The sequence below is a fragment of the Bombina bombina genome, chromosome 1 (assembly GCF_027579735.1).
Source record: "Bombina bombina isolate aBomBom1 chromosome 1, aBomBom1.pri, whole genome shotgun sequence".
In the NCBI taxonomy this organism is placed as follows: Eukaryota; Metazoa; Chordata; class Amphibia; order Anura; family Bombinatoridae; genus Bombina; species Bombina bombina.
In genome coordinates, this window is record NC_069499.1 from 441,400,784 (window position 1) to 441,425,588 (window position 24,805).

General features: G+C 37.7%; 1 protein-coding gene across 1 annotated transcript in view; it reads left to right on the forward strand.

Annotated features, from left to right (window-relative positions):
- Positions 1–11,317, forward strand: part of CERS6 (ceramide synthase 6) — a 766,179-nt gene extending 754,862 nt beyond the window's left edge. The window contains exon 11 of the mRNA XM_053712833.1: positions 11,159–11,317. Coding sequence (XP_053568808.1) covers positions 11,159–11,317 — 159 coding nt within the window. The remainder of the gene's footprint in view (positions 1–11,158) is intronic.
- Positions 11,318–24,805: the final 13,488 nt, after the last annotated feature.

The following is a 24,805-nucleotide window of genomic DNA, read 5'->3' on the forward strand; positions in this document are numbered from 1 at the left end:
TTGTGTGTATCTGTTCCTGCACTCTGAGTTCCAATAAAACCAAATATCCTCACAGTAGCAAACCTCTGACAAAGCCGATTGGTCAGCAAAATGCATAAGGACATGCTTCCTTGATACCCCCCCCCCCCACTGAAATGAGCACAGATGCATCAACCGTCCTGTCTCCACTTGAACGGATGCTTAGCATTTCCTAAATCTGGGAGAGTGAGGTACTAAAACTTATCAATACTATAGACCTTTGGTCCCATTAGAAATACTAACTATTAAAAGATTCACACTGGAAAGTATTTTAATACTGTTTTTATAGGCATTTGCATTGCATAACTCTATTTGGAAACAGAAGGTTATACTGTCTATTTTCTATGAATAGTTTTAACTATAATCATTTTTACTTATATTATTTTTTTAGGGCACGTACTTAAATAAAAGTATTTTAAGAGACAAATAAAATATTTAAGGTATCAGAAACAAAAGTATATACTGCTGTATCTGAAATATCTCTGAAAACTACCTAGCACAAATTAACCCCTTAACCCCTTAATGATAAGCTTTTTGTCAGTACCCAGTTTTTTATATATATATATATATATATATATATATATATATCTCTTTTTTTTTAAATTTATTTATAAAAAAATATTCTTTCTGTAGTGTAGCGCCCCCCTCCAATGGATCATCATGCAGTTCCTCCTCCCCTTCTCTGTAATGTCGTGGATCCCTCCCTTTCCCTCTGTGTAAAAAGAATTCTGTAGCAGAAACCGCCTCCTGCAATTTTTGGACCACCTGCCTCCCTAATGATCCTCCCATACCACTATTGCAAGCTGATGCATACAGGGATACAGAGTGTCTCTGTTTGCATCATTGCTCTGCTTCATATAGTAATGGGAGCTGTGGCAGCACTTCCTTATCGTATGAAGACAGATTCCTTCTGCCTCTGGCTGTGCCCTTAGCTGACTGCAGCATGAAAGAAAAGTTTGGATGTAGCTACTACATCAGCATGGTACGCTGGGAAAAGTAACCTGTGACGTAGTAGCTACGTCAAGGTGGCTTAACCCCTTAATAACCTTGCTATTAGACCCTACCTCCCTCCTGAAGGCTTTCTAAAATAGCACGGCCTCACCATAAAAAGACTAGCGACGTACACTCTACCAAAGATGGCTGACACTAGTAAGAGGGGGAGGTAGGGTTAGTGAGCTGTTTGGGAGAGAGTCAGGAAGGTGAGAGGGTAAGGGTGGATCCTACACTGCAGAAAATAAAATAATAATAAAAAAAGAAAAAACGAAATGCCTTAAAACTTCATAGTTGCAGACTGTTTGCCAGTATCTAAGATGGTGGGTGACTAGTGATGGTGAGGGAGGGAATATAGCTGTGTGGTAGAGATCAGGTAGGAATCAGGGGGTGGGAGATGTCAGCTGGGAAGGTAATCTCTACACTGCAGCTAAACTTAAAGGGACAGTATAAACCATTTTTCATATAACTGCATGTAATAGACACTACTATAAAGGAATATATGCACAGATACTGATATAAAAATCCAGCATAAAACCGTTTAAAAACTTACTTAGAAGCTTCCAATTTAATCTTACTATCTGATTAACTCCTTCAATGCCCGGAATTTCAGCTTCAAGTAGCGGCCTTCTAATTACCAAAAACCAATGACAAACCAAAAATAGGGCAGCGCTAAAAAGCAGCAGAAACGGATATCCTTCAAATAAAGCTCATATGAGTATAAGTGTATGTGTGTACATACGTGGGATATAAAACAGAATACCTATAAAACTGATTTTACATCTGAGAGATATAAGATCTAGGTATTTTATACATTAAGAGATCCCCTTCACAAACCTAGATATTTATTTATCACTATTTTGTTAAATATAGTTTAGAACATTCTGTTCAGCTCACATACATTTTTATAATTATAGACACGAAGATTTGTGCGCATACTTCCACTCTCTTCTTATAAACACTTTATTATACACTGAATTATACTCTTCCATTCACAATGTAACTTACATTACATTTAATCCTGTTTACGATGCACGTTACACATCTAATTTCTTTACATCAATTATTTTTTTCTTTTCTCTATTCGCTATTTCTTTCAGGTCTAATATGGCTTCATTATGAGCACTAAAATACATTCACAATGTGATTTACATTTCATCTAATCCCATTCACAATGCAATTTACACGCCCAATTTTTTTACATACAACAGTTTTTCCTTTTATTTATTTTTTTCACTATTTCTTTAGGTCTTATATGGCTATTTCTTTAGGTTTAATATAGCTTCATTAGGTGAACTAAACTATATTTCGCTGTGATCACTAAATGTTTTGATTATCACTTTTTTTTGGGGGGGGGGGCAGATCACACTTAAAGGGACAGTATACACTAATTTTCATTTAACTGCATGTAATAGATGTTACTATAAAAAATAATATGCACAGATACTGATCTAAAAAATAAAACAGTTTAAAAACTTACTTAGAAGATCATAGTTTAGCACTGTTAAAAAGGTTAGCTGGAACACCCACTAAAAGTGGTTCTATAGCAAAACAAAAGCAGACACCCCCTCCCCCTTTCTCTGCATATGAAAAGACCCTTTACACAAACAGGAGCAAGCTGGAGTAGGCATACATCAGTATTCTCCTAAAACTTTGGGGCTTGGTTTAGAGTCGGAAAATCAGCGAAAATAAGCAAAAGTCTGAAAATAAGCAAAACTATACTTATATAAAAAAGCTGTATATATAAATGGATCTATAAAACATTTATAAAATAAAAATCTAGTGTATAATGTCCCTATAATTCCAGGCTTATTTAAAAAAGTGATCAAATCACAGTTTAGACAGTGTATCAAATCTTCATAAATAAAATCTGATTATTAGAGTTTTATTCATGACTGCCATTAAGTGTTTGGATGTTAAAGCATGTTATTTCATAAAGATATGCATTTAGCTTCTTAGGAATATCAAGAAAATTGCTATTAAACACACAAGGAATTCCATTAACCAATAATGGTAAATCAGATTGCACAACACTCTTCTTTCCAGTTGGCTGCTTATTTTTTTTTTTTGCCTCATGAGGGTCTTTGAAAAGTCTGCGTGGTTTATTTATTTATTTATTTATTTATTTATTTATTTATTTATGTATTTAATTCATTTCTTTAGCAAGTTTGCAGGCAAAATAATAACATTGTACAAATCAATCTCTGAAATAAAAGAGATGATTAAATTTATTGCACATAATCATAAGACACTTTCACAGAATGAATAGTTTCCCGCACTCACTTGAGACTTCAGTTTTAAAAACAGAAGTAAACACGAGAAGCCTGCCTACCCAACCTGAATGCAGGAATTGTAGCTTAGTTGTAATTCAATGTGTGCATGTAATTTTAAGGGATTTGGACAGGGACATTATCAGTATAGTGTTTGTTGGGTTATTGATTTGGCTAATTGTTATTAGCTTAAAAGTGCTTATTAATTGTTTAACTTTAATTGATTGACCAAGTAGAATTTGTATCTGTTTGGTAATATTGCTTCCTAACACCCAATAAGGTGTGGGTAATTTTATTGTGTTTCGCCCATGTGCTAAGCCAGTGTTCCATTTGAAAACATTTTGAAGTACTTGATAAGACAAGTAAGTCCTTTTAGCTGCTGAATACAGTAAGTGAAAAATGTCCCATAAATATGTTTTTAGGAGAAACAGGACTGGTGCATGTTAGGTATACATACAGAAAGAGAAGTGCTCTACTAGAATTGAACAGTAGCTTGATCTATGGTGATTTACCACCTGGGAGCATCCTCTTTTAGCCAAATTGTAGAACTTTCCTGAAGTCTGGTCCTGCCTAACAAGGTCAGTCCAGGCCTGAAATACCAGGCAATTCTCCTCTGAACAAGGAACATGGCAACCCCAGACAATCATTTTGGCTTTCTATGGGCCTCTTCAGTGAAGTGAAGCCATATTCCTATAAGCACATTGGACAAGTAGTTCCCATCTGTTTTCCACATAACCCCTAGAGAGACTTCCCCATGGTCATAATAATATATAAAGAAAGAGAAGTGCTCTACCAGGACTGAGCAGCAGGTCCGTAACTTGATCTGAGTTAAGTTACCACCTTGGGAGCTGCCTCTTTTATCCAAGTTGTACTTTCAGAGAGAAGATTCTGTAGCTTGTTCTATGGTGAGCTGCTTCTTTTAGCCCAAGGGGTAGATTTATTAACTGTGGCAGATCATGTCCACCCGACATCGCTAAATGCAGACAGCATACGCTGTCGGCATTTAACATTGCACAAGCATTTCTAGGGAAATGCTTGGGCAATGCCGCCCCCTGCACATTCGCTGCCAATTGTCCACTAGCAGGGGGTGTCAATCATTCCGATCGTATCTGATCAGGATGATTGCTGTCCGCCACCTCAAAGGTGGCAGATGAGTTAAGGAGCAGCGGTCTTAAAAAGGCTGCTTCTTAACTTACATTTCCAGTGAGCCAGAAGGCTTGCGCGGAATAAACAGCATCTGCTACTTCATAAATATACCCCCCAATTGTGCTGTTCATAGAGGAGATTCAGTAGCTTAATTTATGGCAAGTTACCACCTAGGAGTAGCCTCTTTTAGCCCAAATCTGATTTTCACAGAGGAGAGTTAGTAACTTAATCTATAGCCAGTTACCGCCTGGAAGCAGCCTCTTTTAGCCCAATTCTGCTTTTCACAGAGACAAGCATGTTAGGTTTAGGACAGTCTGATAAACAATATATAGGCTGATTTTGATTGCATCAACCTTGAAAAATGCACAGCTACAACTGTTAACATGCTGATAATTATAAAAGGACAGATTTAATCAACCCCATAGTTATCTAAGGTCAGCATTGCAAAAAAATTACGAACAGCTTATCATTTATGCAACATAATATCCTTTTAACTCATAAGGTGTTTAGCATTGAGACTCCCCACAATGGTGTTCCAGTCCATCAAACAACACTTTACACATCATTTCTTCAAATAGTATTTGAGACTTTTTAACTATCACAGTGATTTCTCCAACATTGGTGTGTCCGGTCCACGGCGTCATCCTTACTTGTGGGATATTCTCTTCCCCAACAGGAAATGGCAAAGAGTCCCAGCAAAGCTGGTCACATGATCCCTCCTAGGCTCCGCCCACCCCAGTCATTCTCTTTGCCGTTGCACAGGCAACATCTCCACGGAGATGGTTAAGAGTTTTTTGGTGTTTAAATGTAGTTTTTATTCTTCTATCAAGTGTTTGTTATTTTAAAATAGTGCTGGTATGTACTATTTACTCTGAAACAGAAAAGGATGAAGATTTCTGTTTGTAAGAGGAAGATGATTTTAGCAGACAGTAACTAAAATCGATTGCTGTTTCCACATAGGACTGTTGAGATGAAGTAACTTCAGTTGGGGGAAACAGTTAGCAGACTTTTCTGCTTACGGTATGACTAGCCATATTTCTAACAAGACTGTGTAATGCTGGAAGGCTGTCATTTCCCCTCATGGGGACCGGTAAGCCATTTTCTTAGTCAAAAACAAACAGAATAAAGGGCTTATTATGGGCTAAAAAACTGGTAGACATTTTTATGGGCTAAATCGATTGCTTTATTTGTGCATATTACTCAAATTTAGGCTAACAATTGACATTTATAATCTTGGGGAACGTTTATAAAACGGCAGGCACTGTATTGGACACCTTTTTCAGTCAGGGGGCCTTTCTAGTCATAGACTGAGCCTCATTTTCGTGCCATTAATGCGCAGTTGTTTTTTGAGAGGAGGGCATGCAGATGCATGTGTGAGGATCTAAGAATCTCTGAAAAAGCTTTTAGAAGGTGTCATTTGGTATCTTATTCCCCTCAGGGCTTGGTTGGGTCTTAGCAAAGACTGTATCTGGGACTGTATAGGGGTTAAATTGAAAAACGGCTCCGGTTCCGTTATTTTAAGGGTTAAAGTTCTGAAATTTGGTGTGCAATACTTTTAAGGCTTTAAGACACTGTGGTGAAAATTTGGTAATTTTTGAACAATTCCTTCATACTTTTTCACATATTCAGTAATAAAGTGTTTTCTGTTTGAAATTTAAAGTGACAGTAACGGTTTTATTTTAAAACGTTTTTTGTGCATTGTTGACAAGTTTAAGCCTGTTTAACATGTCTGTACCTTCAGATACGCTATGTTCTATATGTATGAAAGCCAATGTGTCTCCCCATTTAAATTTATGTGATAATTGTGCCATAGCGTCCAAACAAAGTAAGGACAGTACTGCCACAAATAATGATATTGCCCAAGATGATTCCTCAAATGAGGGGAGTAAACATGATACTACATCATCTCCTACTGTGTCTACACCAGTTTTGCCCATGCAGGAGGCCCCTAGTACATCTAGTGCGCCAATACTTATTACCATGCAACAATTAACGGCTGTAATGGATAACTCCATAGCAAATCTTTTATCCAAAATGCCTACTTATCAGAGAAAGCGCGATTGCTCTGTTTTAAACACTGAAGAGCAAGAGGACGCTGATGATAATTGTTCTGTCATACCCTCACACCAATCTGAAGGGGCCATGAGGGAGGTTTTGTCTGAGGGAGAAATTTCAGATTCAGGAAAAATTTCTCATCAAGCTGAACCTGATGTTGTGACATTTAAATTTAAATTAGAACATCTCCGCGCACTGCTTAAGGAGGTGTTATCTACTCTGGATGATTGTGACAATTTGGTCATTCCAGAGAAATTATGCAAGATGGACAGGTTCCTAGAGGTTCCGGTGCCCCCCGACGCTTTTCCTATACCCAAGCGGGTGGCGGACATAGTAAATAAAGAGTGGGAAAAGCCCGGCATATCTTTTGTTCCTCCCCCTATATTTAAGAAATTATTTCCTATGGTCGACCCCAGAAAGGACTTATGGCAGACAGTCCCCAAGGTCGAGGGGGCAGTTTCTACTCTAAACAAACGCACTACTATTCCTATCGAAGATAGTTGTGCTTTCAAAGATCCTATGGATAAAAAATTGGAAGGTTTGCTTAAAAAGATTTTTGTACAGCAAGGCTACCTTCTACAACCAATTTCATGCATTGTTCCTGTCACTACGGCAGCGTGGTTCTGGTTCGAGGAACTAGAAAAGTCGCTCAGTAGAGAAACTCCATATGAGGAGGTTATGGACAGAGTTCACGCACTTAAATTGGCTAACTCTTTTATTTTAGATGCCGCTTTGCAATTAGCAAAATTAGCGGCGAAAAATTCAGGGTTTGCTATTGTGGCGCGCAGAGTGCTTTGGCTAAAGTCTTGGTCAGCGGATATGTCATCCAAGACAAAATTACTTAACATTCCTTTCAAAGGTAAAACTTTATTTGGACCTGATTTGAAAGATTATTTCAGACATCACTGGGGGAAAGGGCCACACCCTTTCACAGGATAGGTCTTTTAAGGCTAAAAATAAGCCTAATTTTCGTCCCTTTCGCAGAAATGGACCAGCCTCTAATTCTGCATCCTCTAAGCAAGAGGGTAATGCCTCACAACCCAAACCAGCCTGGAAACCAATGCAAGGCTGGAACAAGGGTAAGCAGGCCAAGAAGCCTGCCACTGCTAACAAGACAGCATGAAGGAGTAGCCCCCGATCCGGGACCGAATCTGGTGGGGGGCAGACTCTCTCTCTTTGCTCAGGCTTGGGCAAGAGATGTTCAGGATCCTTGGGCGCTAGAAATAGTTTCTCAAGGTTATCTCCTGGAATTCAAGGAACTACCCCCAAGGGGAAGGTTCCACAAGTCTCACTTATCCTCAAACCAAATAAAGAGACAGGCATTCTTACATTGTGTAGAAGACCTGTTAAAGATGGGAGTGATACACCCAGTTCCAATAAAGGAACAAGGAATGGGATTTTATTCCAATCTGTTCGTAGTTCCCAAAAAAGAGGGAACGTTCAGACCAATTTTGGATTTGAAGATCCTAAACAAATTTTCTCAGGGTACCATCGTTCAAAATGGAAACTATTCGAACGATTCTACCCACCATCCAGGAAAGTCAATTTATGACTACCGTGGATCTAAAGGATGCGTACCTACATATCCCTATCCACAAGGAACATCATCAGTTCCTAAGGTTCGCTTTTCTGGACAAACATTACCAGTTTGTGGCTCTTCCATTCGGATTAGCCACTGCTCCAAGGATTTTCACAAAGGTGCTAGGGTCCCTTCTAGCGGTTCTAAGACCAAGGGGCATTGCAGTAGTACCTTACTTGGACGACATTCTAATACAAGCGTCGTCCCTGTCAAAGGCAAAGGCTCATACGGACATCGTTCTAGCCTTTCTCACATCTCACGGATGGAAGGTGAACAAAGAAAAGAGTTCTCTGTCCCCGTCAACAAGAGTTCCCTTCTTGGGAACAATAATAGATTCCTTAGAAATGAGGATTTTTCTGACAGAGGTCAGAAAATCAAAACTTCTAAGCTCTTGTCAAGTGCTTCATTCTGTTCCTCGTCCTTCCATAGCGCAGTGCATGGAAGTAATAAGATTGATGGTTGCAACAATGGACATAGTTCCTTTTGCACGAATTCATCTAAGACCATTACAACTGTGCATGCTCAAACAGTGGAATGGGGATTATACAGACTTGTCTCCAATGATTCAAGTAGATCAAAAGACCAGAGATTCACTCCGTTGGTGGCTGACCCTGGACCATCTGTCCCAGGGAATGAGCTTCCGCAGGCCGGAGTGGGTCATTGTCACGACTGACGCCAGTCTAGTGGGCTGGGGTGCGGTCTGGGAATCCCTGAAAGCTCAGGGTCTATGGTCTCGGGAAGAGTCTCTTCTCCCGATAAACATTCTGGAACTGAGAGCGATATTCAATGCTCTCAGAGCTTGGCCTCAACTAGCAAAGGCCAAATTCATAAGGTTCCAATCAGACAACATGACGACTGTTGCTTATATCAATCATCAAGGGGGAACAAAGAGTTCCTTGGCGATGAAAGAAGTGACCAAAATAATTCAATGGGCGGAGGATCACTCCTGCCACTTGTCTGCGATCCACATCCCAGGAGTGGAAAATTGGGAAGCAGATTTTCTGAGTCTTCAGACATTTCATCCGGGGGAGTGGGAACTCCATCCGGAAATCTTTGCCCAAATAACTCAATTATGGGGCATTCCAGACATGGATCTGATGGCGTCTTGTCAGAACTTCAAGGTTCCTTGCTACGGGTCCAGATCCAGGGATCCCAAGGCGACTCTAGTAGATGCACTAGTAGCTCCTTGGATTTTCAACCTAGCTTACGTATTCCCACCGTTTCCTCTCATTCCCAGGCTGGTAGCCAGGATCAATCAGGAGAGGGCCTCGGTGATCTTGATAGCTCCTGCGTGGCCACGCAGGACTTGGTATGCAGACCTGGTGAATATGTCATCGGCTCCACCATGGAAGCTACCTTTGAGACAGGACCTTCTTGTTCAAGGTCCATTCGAACACCCAAATCTGGTCTCCCTCCAACTGACGGCTTGGAGATTGAACGCTTGATTCTATCAAAGCGTGGGTTTTCAGATTCGGTGATAGATACTCTGGTTCAGGCCAGAAAACCTGTAACTAGAAAAATTTACCATAAAATATGGAAAAAATATATCTGTTGGTGTGAATCCAAAGGATTCCCATGGAATAAGATAAAAATTCCTAAGATTCTCTCCTTTCTTCAAGAAGGTTTGGAGAAAGGATTATCTGCAAGTTCTCTAAAGGGACAGATCTCTGCTTTATCTGTCTTACTACACAAAAGACTGGCAGCTGTGCCAGATGTTCAAGCATTTGTTCAGGCTCTGGTTAGGATCAAGCCTGTTTACAGACCTTTGACTCCTCCCTGGAGTCTAAATCTAGTTCTTTCAGTTCTTCAAGGGGTTCCGTTTGAACCCTTACATTCCATAGATATTAAGTTACTATCTTGGAAAGTTTTGTTTTTGGTTGCAATTTCTTCTGCTAGAAGAGTTTCAGAGTTATCTGCTCTGCAGTGTTCTCCTCCTTATCTGGTGTTCCATGCAGATAAGGTGGTTTTGCGTACTAAGCCTGGTTTCCTTCCTAAAGTTGTTTCTAACAAAAATATTAACCAGGAGATAGTTGTACCTTCTTTGTGTCCGAATCCAGTTTCAAAGAAGGAACGTTTGTTACACAATTTGGACGTTGTCCGTGCTCTAAAGTTCTATTTAGAGGCTACTAAAGATTTCAGACAAACATCTTCCTTGTTTGTTGTTTATTCTGGTAAAAGGAGAGGTCAAAAAGCGACTTCTACCTCTCTTTCCTTTTGGCTTAAAAGCATTATCCGATTGGCTTATGAGACTGCCGGACGGCAGCCTCCTGAAAGAATCACAGCTCACTCCACTAGGGCTGTGGCTTCCACATGGGCCTTCAAGAACGAGGCTTCTGTTGACCAGATATGTAAGGCAGCGACTTGGTCTTCACTGCACACTTTTGCCAAATTTTACAAATTTGATACTTTTGCTTCTTCGGAGGCTATTTTTGGGAGAAAGGTTTTGCAAGCTGTGGTGCCTTCCGTTTAGGTGACCTGATTTGCTCCCTCCCTTCATCCGTGTCCTAAAGCTTTGGTATTGGTTCCCACAAGTAAGGATGACGCTGTGGACCGGACACACCAATGTTGGAGAAAACAGAATTTATGCTTACCTGATAAATTACTTTCTCCAACGGTGTGTCCGGTCCACGGTCCGCCCTGGGTTTTTTTAATCAGGTCTGATGAATTATTTTCTCTAACTACAGTCACCACGCTATCATATGGTTTCTCCTATATATATTTCCTCCTGTCCGTCGGTCGAATGACTGGGGTGGGCGGAGCCTAGGAGGGATCATGTGACCAGCTTTGCTGGGACTCTTTGCCATTTCCTGTTGGGGAAGAGAATATCCCACAAGTAAGGATGACGCCGTGGACCGGACACACCGTTGGAGAAAGTAATTTATCAGGTAAGCATAAATTCTGTTTTTTGCATGGTACATTTATGGGTTTTTTTTTGTTTTTTTTGTCTGATGTGACACAATTAGTTGTAGATTTATGTAAACAATACCTGTCACATTTTGAAGACTGATGCAATAATCTATTAAATCATTGGCTGTCTAATAGAGTCTTAATATATCTTCAGAGAGTTTCTTCCAAGTTTTAACTGAAAAATCTATTTCAGGTTTCAAAGGATGACAGAAGTGATATTGAATCAAGTTCAGATGATGAAGATTCAGTATCTCGCATAAAAAAACCACACAGTCCCACCACCAATGGGATCAACGGTGCAAATGGAATGAACGGATATCTTATTGGAGCAGGATGTTCCGAAGGACATTAGATCTATTGTCAACAAAACAAACTGTTTGCTACTGCTGGAAACATTGAGTAACTTGTGAATGCAGTTTCTTCGTATATATATATATCTGCATCAGAAATCAATATAGGAATATCAAAGTATTCAAATAGTGCGCTGCCATTTATTTTTTATTTTTGTGAATGATGAAAGAATTACAATCAATATTATGTAAGCATGCTTTTTGTTTTGTCAGTAATTGATACATTTTCAAAAGTATTTTCACCAGGCTGAATGTTATTTATTTTTATATATGTTTTCTAATTATTGATTAAAACAATGTACTGAACAATTTATTTTAATGATGGTAATTGACCTGCCCTATGTTTAAATTCTTTATATTATTACATGCTATCACCTAGATTACGAGTTTTGCGCTAAACAGGGTGCGAAACTAACGCCAAAAAAGTTGCTGATTGTGCACGTTTTCCCCCATAGACATCAATGGGGAAAAAGTGTTAGAAAAATCTCTGTAACGCAACCCCATTGATGTCTATGGGGAAAAAAAAGTTACGTTTAAACCTAACATAAACCCCTAGTCTAAACAATCCTAATCCGCTACCCACAAGATCGCCAACATCTAAATAAAGCTATTAACCACTATTACGCTGCTCCCCACATCGCCGCAACACTATAATATTTATTAACCCCTAAACCTTAGGCCTCCCACATCGCCGCCATTAAATAAACCTATCAACCCCTAAACCTCCGGCCTCCCACATCACCGCCACTAAATAAACTTATTAACCCCTAAACCTCCGGGCCTCCCACATTGCCGCTACTAAATAAGCCTATTAACCCCTAAACCGCCAGCCCCCCCCACATCGCAAAACACTAAATTAAACTAACACCCCCTAACTTAAAATTAACATTTCAAAATAACTATCTTAAAATAAATGAAAACTTACCTGTGAAATAAAAATAAACTTAACATTAAACTATAAATTAACCTAACATTACTATTCTAATAAAATAAAAAAATACTTCCAATTAAAAAATCTAAATGACAAATTTTAAAAAACCTAACCATGAAAAAAAGTAACAATTTAAAAATCTAAAATTACAAAAAATAATAAACACTAAATTACAAAAATAAAAAACAGTAAACTTACAAAAAATAATAAACAAAATTATCAAAAACAAAAAAAATTACACCTAATCTAATAGTCCTATAAAAATAAAAGACCCCCCAAAATAAAAACACCCCCTAACCTACAATAAACTACCAATAGCCTGTAAACGGGCCTTTGTAGGGCATTGCCCTAAGTTAAACAGCTCTTTTACCTGTAAAAAAATATACAAAGTAAAACCCACCACCCAACCAACCACCCAAAATAAAAATCCTAACTCTAAAAAAACCCCTAAGCTAACCATTGAGCCTAAAGGAAGATTAGTATGGGCATTGCCCTTAAAAGGGCATTCAGATATTTTTTACTGCCCTTAAAAAGGCATTCAGCTCTTTTACAAAAGCCCAAAGCCATAATCTAAAAAAAACACCCAAAAAAATGAAAATAAAAACCTAACACTAACCCCATAAAATCTACCCATGGTTCCTGAAGTCCAGACATCCATCTTCATCCAGGCGACGAGAAGTCTTTTATCCAGGCAGCGACACCTTCATCCATTTTGGGGTCTTCTATCTTCATCCCGGCAGCAGCCAATAGGATTTCTGTAGCTTTCATCCTATTGGCTGTTTGAGCACCCAATATGATTTCAGAAGCTCTCATCCTTTTGGCTGATTTGAATTTGAAGAATCAAATCAGCCAATAGGAATACAAGGTACGCCATTTTGAAGCGGCTACTGTGCATTCAACTTCAGTGTACGGCGGTGAACGTATGAAAAGGACATTCCGCGCAGGATGGGATCAGCTTCCAGGAAAGCTCCGCTCCGTGCTGAGATGGATGAAGGTGTTGCCACCTGGATGAAAACTTCTTGTCGGCTGGATGAAGATGGATTTCCAGACTTCAGGAACCGGGAATAGATTTTATGGGGTGTTAGTTTTATTTTTTGGGGTGTTTTTTTTAGATTAGGGCTTTGGGTTTTTGTAAAAGAGTGATTTTAAAGGAAGTGAAAGAGATCTGAATGCCCCTTTAAGGGCAATGCCCATACAAATGCCCCTTTAGGGGCAATGGGTAGCTTAGATTTTTTTTAGAGTTAGGTTTTTTATTTTGGGGGGTTGGTTGGGTGGTGGGTTTTACTGTTGGGGGGAATTTGAATTTTTTTACAGGTAAAAGAGCTGTTTAAAGGGCCATTATACAATCATTTTTTCTTTGCATAAATGTTTTGTAGATGATCTATTTATATAGCCCATAAAGTTATTTTTATTTTATTTATTTTTTAAATGTAGTTTTGCTTATTTTTAAATAACATTGCTCTGATTTTCAGACTCCTAACTAAGCCCCAAAGTTTTATGAGAATATCGTCAGCTACCTACTCCAGCTTGCTTCTGTTTGTGTAAAGGGTCTTTTCATATGCAAAAGAAGGAGGAGGGGGGTAGTGTCTTATTTCCCACTTACAGTGGGCTTTCCAACTACCTTTTCAATGGTGCTAAACTGAGAGCTTCTAAGTAAGTTTTTAAACAGTTTTATACTGGATTTTTATATCAGTATCTGTGCATCTTATTCTTTATAGTAGTGTCTATTACATGCAGTTATATGAAAATGAGTGTATACTGTCCCTTTAACTTAGGGCAATGCCATACAAAAGGCCAGCTATTGGTAGTCTAGGGGGGTGTTTTTATTTTCGAGGGGCTTTTTTTTATCTTTTTGGGCTATTAGATTAGGTGTAATTGTTTTTATTTTTGATAAATTTGTTCATTTTTTGTAAGCTTAGTGTCTTTTAATTTTCGTAATTTAGTGTTTTTTTTATTTTTGTAATTTAAGATTTTTTTATTTTTTTTCGTAGTGTTATGTTTTTTTAAATTTGTAATTTAAATTTTTTAATTGGTAGTATTTTTTTTTATTAGAATAGTAATGTTAGGTTAATTTATAGTTAGGTCTATTTTTATTTCACAGGTAAGATTTCATTTATTTTAAGATAGTTGTGTTAGGTTTAGGGGTTAATAGTTTAACTTAGTGTTTTGCGATGTGGGGGGCTGGCGATTTAGGGGTTAATAGGTTTATTATAGTGTCTGTTATGTCAGGGAGCGGCGGATTAGGGGTTAATAGCTTTATTATAGTGTTGGCGATGTGGGTGGCAGATTAGGGGTTAATAGGTTTATTTAATGGGTGTTATTGTACTTTGTAACACTTTAGTTATGAGTTTTGTGAAACATATTTGTTTCACAAAATCCATAATGACTGCTCTCAGATGGCAGTATGGATCGTGTCCGTATAGGCTGTAACGCAAGCTTTTTAGCCTGAACGCACAACCTGTAATACCGACGCTATGAAAATCCTACACCAAAATGTAATTTTTTTGAGTGCGGAATGGACGTTGCATTACAGGCTAAAATGTTTGCGGTAAAGCTATACCAACACAACTCGTAATATGCGTTCCTGGCCATTACGCCGTACCGCAACATTTGTAATCTAGTGGTATGTAATCTAATACCTACCATGTTGGATTATCACAAATACATGTTAGATTATCACAAATACATTGATACATTTTATTTGTCAAATTTAGCAAAAATGTAAAAAAAAAAAAAAATATTCTATGCTTATCAGTTTACATTTATGTTATTTTGGTATAAATCATAAAATTCAAGTTACATTTTTTTTAAAAGGCTAACAATCTCAAAATAATGATGTAGGGAAAACCTAGACAAATCAACTGTTATCTGTCTATATGTTGTAGGAAGATGAACAAGATAAATACACTTGTGCAAACACAAAGGGGGATAATTCTCTAATTTTACAGTAAATAGAAGTACCAAATTAGTTTGTTTTTCAAATTTTGACTATAAAATCAAAATTAGGCTTGCATAATCCAGACAGAGCATGCAGTTTTAAACAATATCCTAATTTACTTCTATTACCAAATTTGCTTTGTTCTTTTGGTATCCTTTGTTAAAAGTAAACCTTGGGTGAGCCAATAGCAAGGGGCTTATAAGTGCAGTCACTAATCAGTAGCTAGCTCCCATTATTTCATTGCTGCTGCTGAACCTACTTATGGATGCTTTTCAACAAAGGAAAATAAGAGATTAAATAAACAAATAATAAAAATAAAAATTGAAAAGTTGTTTAAAATGTCATGCTCTGTATGAATCATAACAGTTTAATTTTGGCTTTACTGTCCCTTTAAGTCCATTCACTACTTCAGATATCAGCATAGCAACTAATGGCAAAACATATAAACTAATAAAAATAAACGTGATTATGAATTAGCACAGCTGCCCCACATAATGTCATTCACCTTCCTTGTTGCTTCAGCACAGTAGATAAGTGATGTATTTTATTGCTCTCTCATGTCACTCTATAATTGCTTTCGAGGTTACAGTAAGGCATAAGTATTATTGAACACTTCATATTAAATATTATACTGCCATTACATCAATGATCTAACTGCATTAGAGGCATTGCAAGGGCATAAGGCACCCAAGGGCAAGACCCTTTATCTGCAGCGCTCCCCCCAACCATAGCTCCATAGCCCTGACAAATTGCAGGTCTCTTCACAAGGAAATTAGATATAACATACAATTCTATATAAAAAACAAATTATACTTAACTGATAACTTTCTTTTCTTCTGACGGGGAGAGTCCACAGCTGTATTCATTAGTTTTGGCAATTCAGAACCTGGCCACCAGGAGGAGGCAAAGATACCCCAGCCAAAGGCTTAAATACCTCCGCCACTTCCCTCATCCCACAGTCATTCTGCCAAGGGAACATGGAACAGTAGGAAAAATATCAGATGAAAAAAAGGTGCCAGAAGAATAAACAAAAAACATGGCCGCCCCCCTCATAAAAGAGAGGGGAGGGGAGCTGTGGACTCTCCCCGTCAGAAGAAAAGAAAATTATGAGGTAAGCATAATTTGTTTTTCTTCTTAAACAGGGAGAGTCCACAGCTGCATTCATTACTTTTGGGAAAACAATACTCAAGCTATAGAGGACACTGAATGCAAAAAAAGGGCGGGTAGACAAGGCGGCCCATTCGAAGGGCACCACCGCCTGAAAATACCCAAACCAAACAAAAACTGCTGTACTGAGCAGAACAAAAAGGACTGAAAGGACTAAGTAACTGCCCAACAGTTAAATCCAGCAAGGCCCAGATAGACCGCTCAAAGGCACTAGAATCCACCGACCACATAGCCCCCGAAGAGACAAGTCCTGCCGGCTCTAAGCCCGTACCAATTCCACATATTTACACTTATACATGCACACATACACACACACATATACATGTATAAATACTCACACATACATACACACACATATACATGCATACACACTCATACATACACACACATACACACATATACATGTATAAACACTCACATATACATACACACACATATACATGCATACACACTCATACATACACACACATACACACATATACATGTATAAATACTCACATATACATACACACACATATACATGCATACACACTCATACATACACACACATACACACATATACATGTATAAACACTCACATATACATACACACACATATACATGCATACACACTCATACATACACACACATACACACATATACATGTATAAACACTCACATATACATACACACACATATACATGCATACACACTCATACATACACACACATACACACATATACATGTATAAACACTCACATATACATACACACACATATACATGCATACACACTCATACATACACACACATACACACATATACATGTATAAACACTCACATATACATACACACACATATACATGCATACACACTCATACATACACACACATACACACATATACATGTATAAACACTCACATATACATACACACACATATACATGCATACACACTCATACATACACACACATACACACATATACATGTATAAACACTCACATATACATACACACACATATACATGCATACACACTCATACATACACACACATACACACATATACATGCATACACACTCATACATACACACATACATGTATACACACTCACACATACATACACACATATACATGTATAAATACTCACACATACATACACACACATATACATGCATACACACTCATACATACACACACATACACACATACACACTCATACATACACACATACATACACACATACACACTCATACATACACACATACACACTCATACATACACACATACATGTATACACACTCACATATACATACACACACATACACACATATACATGTATAAACACTCACATATACATACACACACATACACACATATACATGTATAAACACTCACATATACATACACACACATATACATGCATACACACTCACACATACATACACACATATATGTACAAACATACACAAACACACATATACCCACACTCCTACATGCACATATACATACAAACATACACTCATACACACACTCATCTATATATACATGCGCACACACACACATGCATACACACATACATTTTAAAAACCTGCACAAACTAGAGCAAGCTCTGTGTGTACACATTACAGGGAACACTGGTTCCCAGTATAGCCTGTGGGCCCCAAAAGACTGGATCAATTGCCCCCCTCTACCCGCCTCGCTATGTCACTGGCATTAGAGCTATGAATTGTAGGAGCTAGAATTAACTTAGAGGGTTTTAATTGGGTATGTAATAATTAACTCTTTATTGTAATGGAGCCATGTTTATTTGAGGTAATTATGGTCCAGGGTTTTGTAGCCACACTGTGGCAGTTGCATCTGTTTTTTAGAGGATATCAGTCATTTTATAGTGCTCCTTGAAGATGATAGATCTAAAGGGAACACTGTAGGGGCTCCGTGAATGACATATACAATTTCTCAAGCATTATTGAAAATCTTTAAAGTTAAATGTTTAGGAAAATGTAAACCGCCTTGTAAAGGCTTATGCAATCTCTCCGTATGGTCTAAATAAGAGCAGTTTGAATATCCCCAGAGGTTAAATGACATCAGGAAAGGCCTATCGCTGGGTTACTTCACAATAGGACCTGCAATATGACTTCTTTGTGAGCACAATACTTCCTAGCTATGCGAATGTGAGCTTGTGTTCACATTCACCTAGATTGCGAGTTTTGCGTTGCGGCTTTTAACACTGAAAAAATGGCAATTTCAGTGTAAAAGCAGGAGCACTATTGAGAGTCGTGTCAGTGTAGCTATACCGCAAGCATTGTAGCCTTTAACGCAATGTCAATCCTGCACTCAAAAAAATGAAGTTTTTGTGTGAGATTTCCATAGTGCCGTTATTACAGGTTGTGTGGTAAGGCTAGAATGCTTGCGTTACCGCCGTTTCCCGACTTCGCCGCCACTATAATAAAGTTATTAACCCCTATTCCGCCGCTCCCCGAGATCGCCGCCACTAAATAAAACTTTTGACCCCTAAACATCTGGCCTACCACATCTCTGCCACTAAATAAACCTATTAACCCCTAAACCGCCAGCCCCCCACATTGCAAAACACTAAATTAAACTATAAACCCCTAAACCTAACACCCCCCCAACTTTAAATTAAAATTACAATATAACTCTATTTAAATAAATCAAAACTTACCTGTGAAATAAAAATATTTGAAACTATAAATTAACCTAACATATATCTAAATTACAAATTTAAAAAAAAACTAACACTACGAAAAAAAATTAAAATCTGTCTACCAAAAATAATAAACACTAAAATTATGAAAAATAAAAAAATACTATGATTGCAAAAAATAATAAACGAAATTCTCAAAAATAAAAACAATTACACCTAATCTGATAGCCCTATAAAAATAAAAAAGCCCCCAGAATAAAAACACCCCCTAGCCTACAATAAACTACCAATATTCCTTAAAAGGGCCTCTTGTAGGGCATTGCCCAAAATTAATCAGCTCTTTTACCTGTAAAAAAAATACAAAGTCCCCCCCAACAGTAAAACCCACCACCTAACCAACCCCCCAAAATAAAAAATCTAACTCTAAAAAGAACCTAAGCTACCCATTGCCTCTAAAGGGGCATTTGTATGGGCATTGCCCTTAAAAGGGAATTTAGCTTTTTTTTATTGCCCTTAAAAGTGCATTTAGCTCTTTTACAAATTGCCTAAACCCTAATCTAAAAAAAAAAAACACCCAAAAAAATAACACTAACCCCAGAAACTCACGGTTTCTGAAGACGGGAAATCCAGGCGGCGACGCAGAGCTATCCTGGATCCCATCCTACGCAGAGTGTCCTCTTCATACGGTCTCCGCCGTACACTGAAGTTGAATGCAAGGTAGTCCCTTGCATTCCTATTGGCTGATTTGATTCTTCAAATTCAAATTAGCCAATAGGATGAGAGCTTCTGAAATCCTATTGGCTTTTCAGAAACTTGTAAGTGAAATAACGCACTTTTGTTGCGTTCATTTCGCACCCTCTTTTGTTGCGTTCGTTTCGCACCCTCTTTAGTGCAAAACTCGTAATCTAGGTGAATGTGCGCATGTAATACCACGTCATATTAGCATAAACTGGTTTTACTCAGTGGCGCACTAATATTGCTTTCGCAAAAGCGATATTTAGTGCTCCACTTGTAATTTGGCTCAAAATAAGACCATTTTCCACAGCTCTAAAGACTTTTGTGGGTCCCATTAAATAGTAGGTCCCTCTAACATCTTCCATCAGAAAACCCTGGCCAAAGCCCTGTTTCCCATATATACAACAGCTGCCTGTATCAAGAATATTTGGACCTCAATCAGATGCTAGCCTAATACAGGTAAGTAGTCTTCCTCTTCTGTTACTTACTATTTTAGTAGCAGGCAGTTTTGCTCCCTGTTGCTTCAAACAGTCTCAGGTTTCTACTTAGATCTTTGTATTGTATCCCACTCAGAAGGTTGTACAGACCCAGTCAAAATTCTTAGCTGTTGGAAAGAAAACAAAATTCACAAATTGTTCCGTAAAACTACTGATAATAGGATTATTCCTCTCAGGAATTTATTCCAGTCTTAGTAAACTTGTTTACCCAACTGGATCTCAAGAATGACTTATTGGTCTTTTTACATTTTTTACCACCAAAACGTTTCTTCTTTAGACTTAGTTGATTCCATTTGTCTTATTTCAGCTCTTTGGTTAAGATAGAATATATTGGTTGTTGACATAGACAAAATAATTTCATGGCATTGTCTTCTTCAGCCAAAAACTTGATTTTATACAATTTTGGCCATGTCACCCAACTGAATCTCCATGAAACAACTTCCTTAAATCATCAGCAGTTTATTGGTCTTGATTCAGGCTATTTTACAAGAGCAATTGTAGTAACCATTATTAATAACCTGCTGGTTATGTTACTAATCATGTTATTTCAGCTGGGAATAATTGTCTAGTTTGTCATCGTATGAGGACTATTAAATGTGTATAAACCCTGCCAAATTGTTTTCATGATGCCTTAACACTTAAAAATGTACATCCCCAATTTTTTAGAAAGTTGGAACAGTATGGAAAATACAAAAAAACAACCTAAAAGAGTCATTTGAAAATTCAGTTCACCGTGCACTATATTGAAAACACATTATTTGATGTTTTACTTGGTGAATTAAATGTATTTTTGAAACTATACACTCATTTCAAATCTGATGACTGCAACACACTGTGTAACATCACCTTTTCTTTTAATAACACTTAATAAACATTTGGGAACTGAAGACACCATTTGGTGAAGTTTAGCAAGCAGAATTTCCCCCATTCATCCATTATGCATGTCTTCAGCTCTACGGGGCCTTCATTGCCTTATTTTGCGCTTCATAATGCTGCCACACATTCTCAATCGGAGACAGGTCAGGACTGCAGGCAGGCCATGCTAGCACCTGTACTATCTGCTTACGCAACCATGCGCTTGTAATCCAGGCAGAATGTGGTTTGGCGTTGTCCTGAAGGAAAATGAAGGGACGTCCCTGGAAAAAACAACGTCTGGATGGCAGCATATTTTGCTACAAAATGTATACATATCTTTCTGCATTAATGGTGCCCTCACAGATGTGCAAGTTACCCATGCCATGGACACTTACACCCCCCCCCCATACCATGACAGGTGCTGTTTTTTGGACCTGACGCTGATAACAGCTTGAATGGTCCTTTTCCTCTTTGGCCCAGAGAACAAGATGGCTATTTTTTCCAAAAACTCTTTGAAATGTTGACTCATCTGACCACAATACATAATTCCACTGTGCTACTATCCATGTCAGATGAGACCGAGCCCAGAGAAGTTGGTGGCGCTTCTGGACAGTGTTGATGTATGGCTTCTGCTTTGCATAGTAAAGCCTTAACTTGCACCTTTGGATGAAGCGGCAAATGGTGTTGACTGACAAAGGTTTACCAAAGTATTCTGAGCCCATGTCAGGATATCCATTACAGACTCATGACAGTTTTTGAGACAGTGACGTCTGAGGGATCAGAGATCAAGCACATTCAGAAGTAGTTGTCAGTCTTGCCCTTTATGCACCGAGATTTGACTGGATTCCTTGAATCTTTTAATTATATTGTGCACTGTAGAAGGTGAAATGCCCAAACCTACCGATTTGTCTTTGGGAATGTTGTTCTCAAAGTTTTTTATTATTCACTGACGCATCTGTTGGCATATTGGCGACTCATCCTTACTCTAGAAGGACAGGACCTTTTTTGGAGGCTCCTTATATACTGTGATTACATGATTGCCCTCAACTTTCCACTTGTCACATCGCTATTAGATCTAAATTGCCCCTGTCCCAACTTTTTTGGAATGTGTTGCAGTGATCATATTTGAAATGAGTGTATATTTTAAAAAATACATTAAATTCACCAAGAAAACCATCAAAAAATGTGTTAATAATGTGTTTTCAATACATCACAGGGTGAATTGAATCTTCAAATTACTCTTTTTTTTGTTTTTTTGAATTTTCCATACTTCCCTAACTCGGAATTGGGGTTGTATAATTTTCCCTTTGTTTAACATCATATTTAGGTTTCAGATGTAGAAGCTTTAGATATAGATTAGGTCAGTAGTTATAATTAAGTTTATAATACTCTTGACCCTTCCACTCTGTACCTGCTTAAATAAATACACAACACAATCATGGGGTACAAAGGCCGCAGCTTTTATTTATAAACATATTTTAAATTAAACCACACAAGGCTTGCCCATAGCAGTCCCATATTCCACTTTTAAACACCTTACCCACCAAGCTCTCTCCTGCCTCTCCAGGAGGTACCCCTAACTGCTATTCCAAGGCAAGCACTCCGCCCACTGCTGCGACGAACTTCCTAACTACAGGGAGGGAGAGAGGGAGCTTCTTCCCCCACGGACCTTGTTAAATTATTTGGCGCTCTTTTTGTCCCCGCCTCTTCTTTTTATAATGAATCCTCCTGCTCTTCCTCTTCTACTATTGCCCAATCCTCTGTGCTATACCTACGTTAGGGTCACCTGCCCCTACGTAGTAGGCATTCCTCCAGGGCTCCAAACTATTTGTTTTGCTAATGAAAGCTGTATACTCGATTATTACCTTTTCCTGTATTGTAGAGATTTTGGCTGCTTAATGGGACAGTATACACCAATTTTCTTATAACTACATGTAATAGACACTACTATAAAGAATAATATGCACAACTACTGATCTAAAAATCCAGTATAAAACCATTTAAAAACATACTTAGAAGCTCCCAGTTTAGCTCTTTTGAAAAGGTTAGCTGGAACAGCCACTGAAAATGGTTGCATACCAAAAAGAGAAGACACTCCCCCCTCCCCTTCCTCAGCATATGAAAAGACTCTTTACACAAACAGGAACAAGCTGGAGTAGGTAGACATCAGTATTCTCCTAAAACGTTGGGCTTGGTTAGGTGTCTCAAAATCAGCGCAATGTTATTTAAAAATAAGCAAAACTATAAATGTTTTTTTTTTAAAAACCCTGTATAGGCTATATAAATGGATCATCTACAAAACATTTATGCAAAGTAAAATATAATGTATAATGTCCCTTTAAGCTTGTTGGACCATGTTTTTTTGGGGGATACATCTGTGGTTATTAAGTGAGGGGGAAATTCTCTGCAGGAGATAAGTACAACAAACTGGTAATCAAATTGTACATTCTTTCAGTTTTTCGTCACACTTATTTTGACTAAAGACTGTATAAAAAGGGTAATGATTCCATAGTCATTTTTGCAAACATAAGAGTCAAATGTCTTCAATAGCTTCCACACCTGCAATAACAATAAAAAGAAAAACATATTTAAAAAAGCATAAGTAATATTAATTATTTACAAATTGTTTGTTTCTTCTCTTTTACAACCTTTTGAGTTTGTGTTGTACACCATAATTCCATTTTTTATTTTTATTTTCCTTCTTGATGGCTTATTTTGTTTTATGAAACATAGAAAAAGGAGCACCATTTAGTGTAATCTTTTGTTTAAATAATTTTTATTCAGTTTTTCAAATAATACAAAATTATAAAACATAAACATTGTATCCTCAAAGAGCATATAAAATGTAAAGAACCATACATACTGCTGGAGACCATTAGACATCATGAAATAGAGAAAATTCACATCAGTAAATGTATATCTGAAAAGGATAGGATTATTTCTGACTGAGCAGTATATATTTCAAATTGTTTATCATATTGAAGAAAGCTCCAGTCTCAAGGTATAAAAGAGTATTGAGAAATATGCAAATATTATTATCTACCATCAAATTGATCATTTTATGTACCAGTATATAAAATAACTAAAGAAATATTTTTGAAGCATATGCAATATCTAAGTATAGATAGGGGGAAAAGTGCAGTATAATACGAGGGAAACCGCAGAAGTAACTGCTGGAAAATACCAGAGTACTTTAGAATTTGTATGGGGGGCGAAGACTCGCCTAACAGCATGGCGGAGGGGGGGCGGAGACTGGTTGGACAGTAGGACATGGAGCTTATAATTTCAGGAGATTTAAGATACTATAAATAGTTTATTATGGCATGTTAAAATATGTATTTACAAGAACCCTCAGGTGTGTGGTATGCCTAAGATCATCTATCTAGTACTATTGGGGATGTAAAAGCCAACCACATGAAGTATTATTATGGTATTACTAATATGTAAGGGGATTATCGTGAATAAAAAACATCAGCCCTCATCTAGTCAACTGCCACTAAAAGTATACTTAGCTGGCCGCACATACAAATGTTATTAATTTTTGAGCAAATAAATTCCATAAAATTGTTGATAAACATCTGGAAGAGTACCACATAAAATAGTACCCAGGAAGTTTAAAAATATATATTCTAAATGGAAGTAACCCCAACATAAAGCTTCAACAGCCACACACAGTGACAGATGGCTCTGAAACAAAGACAACTGTATTATATATAAATCCTGTC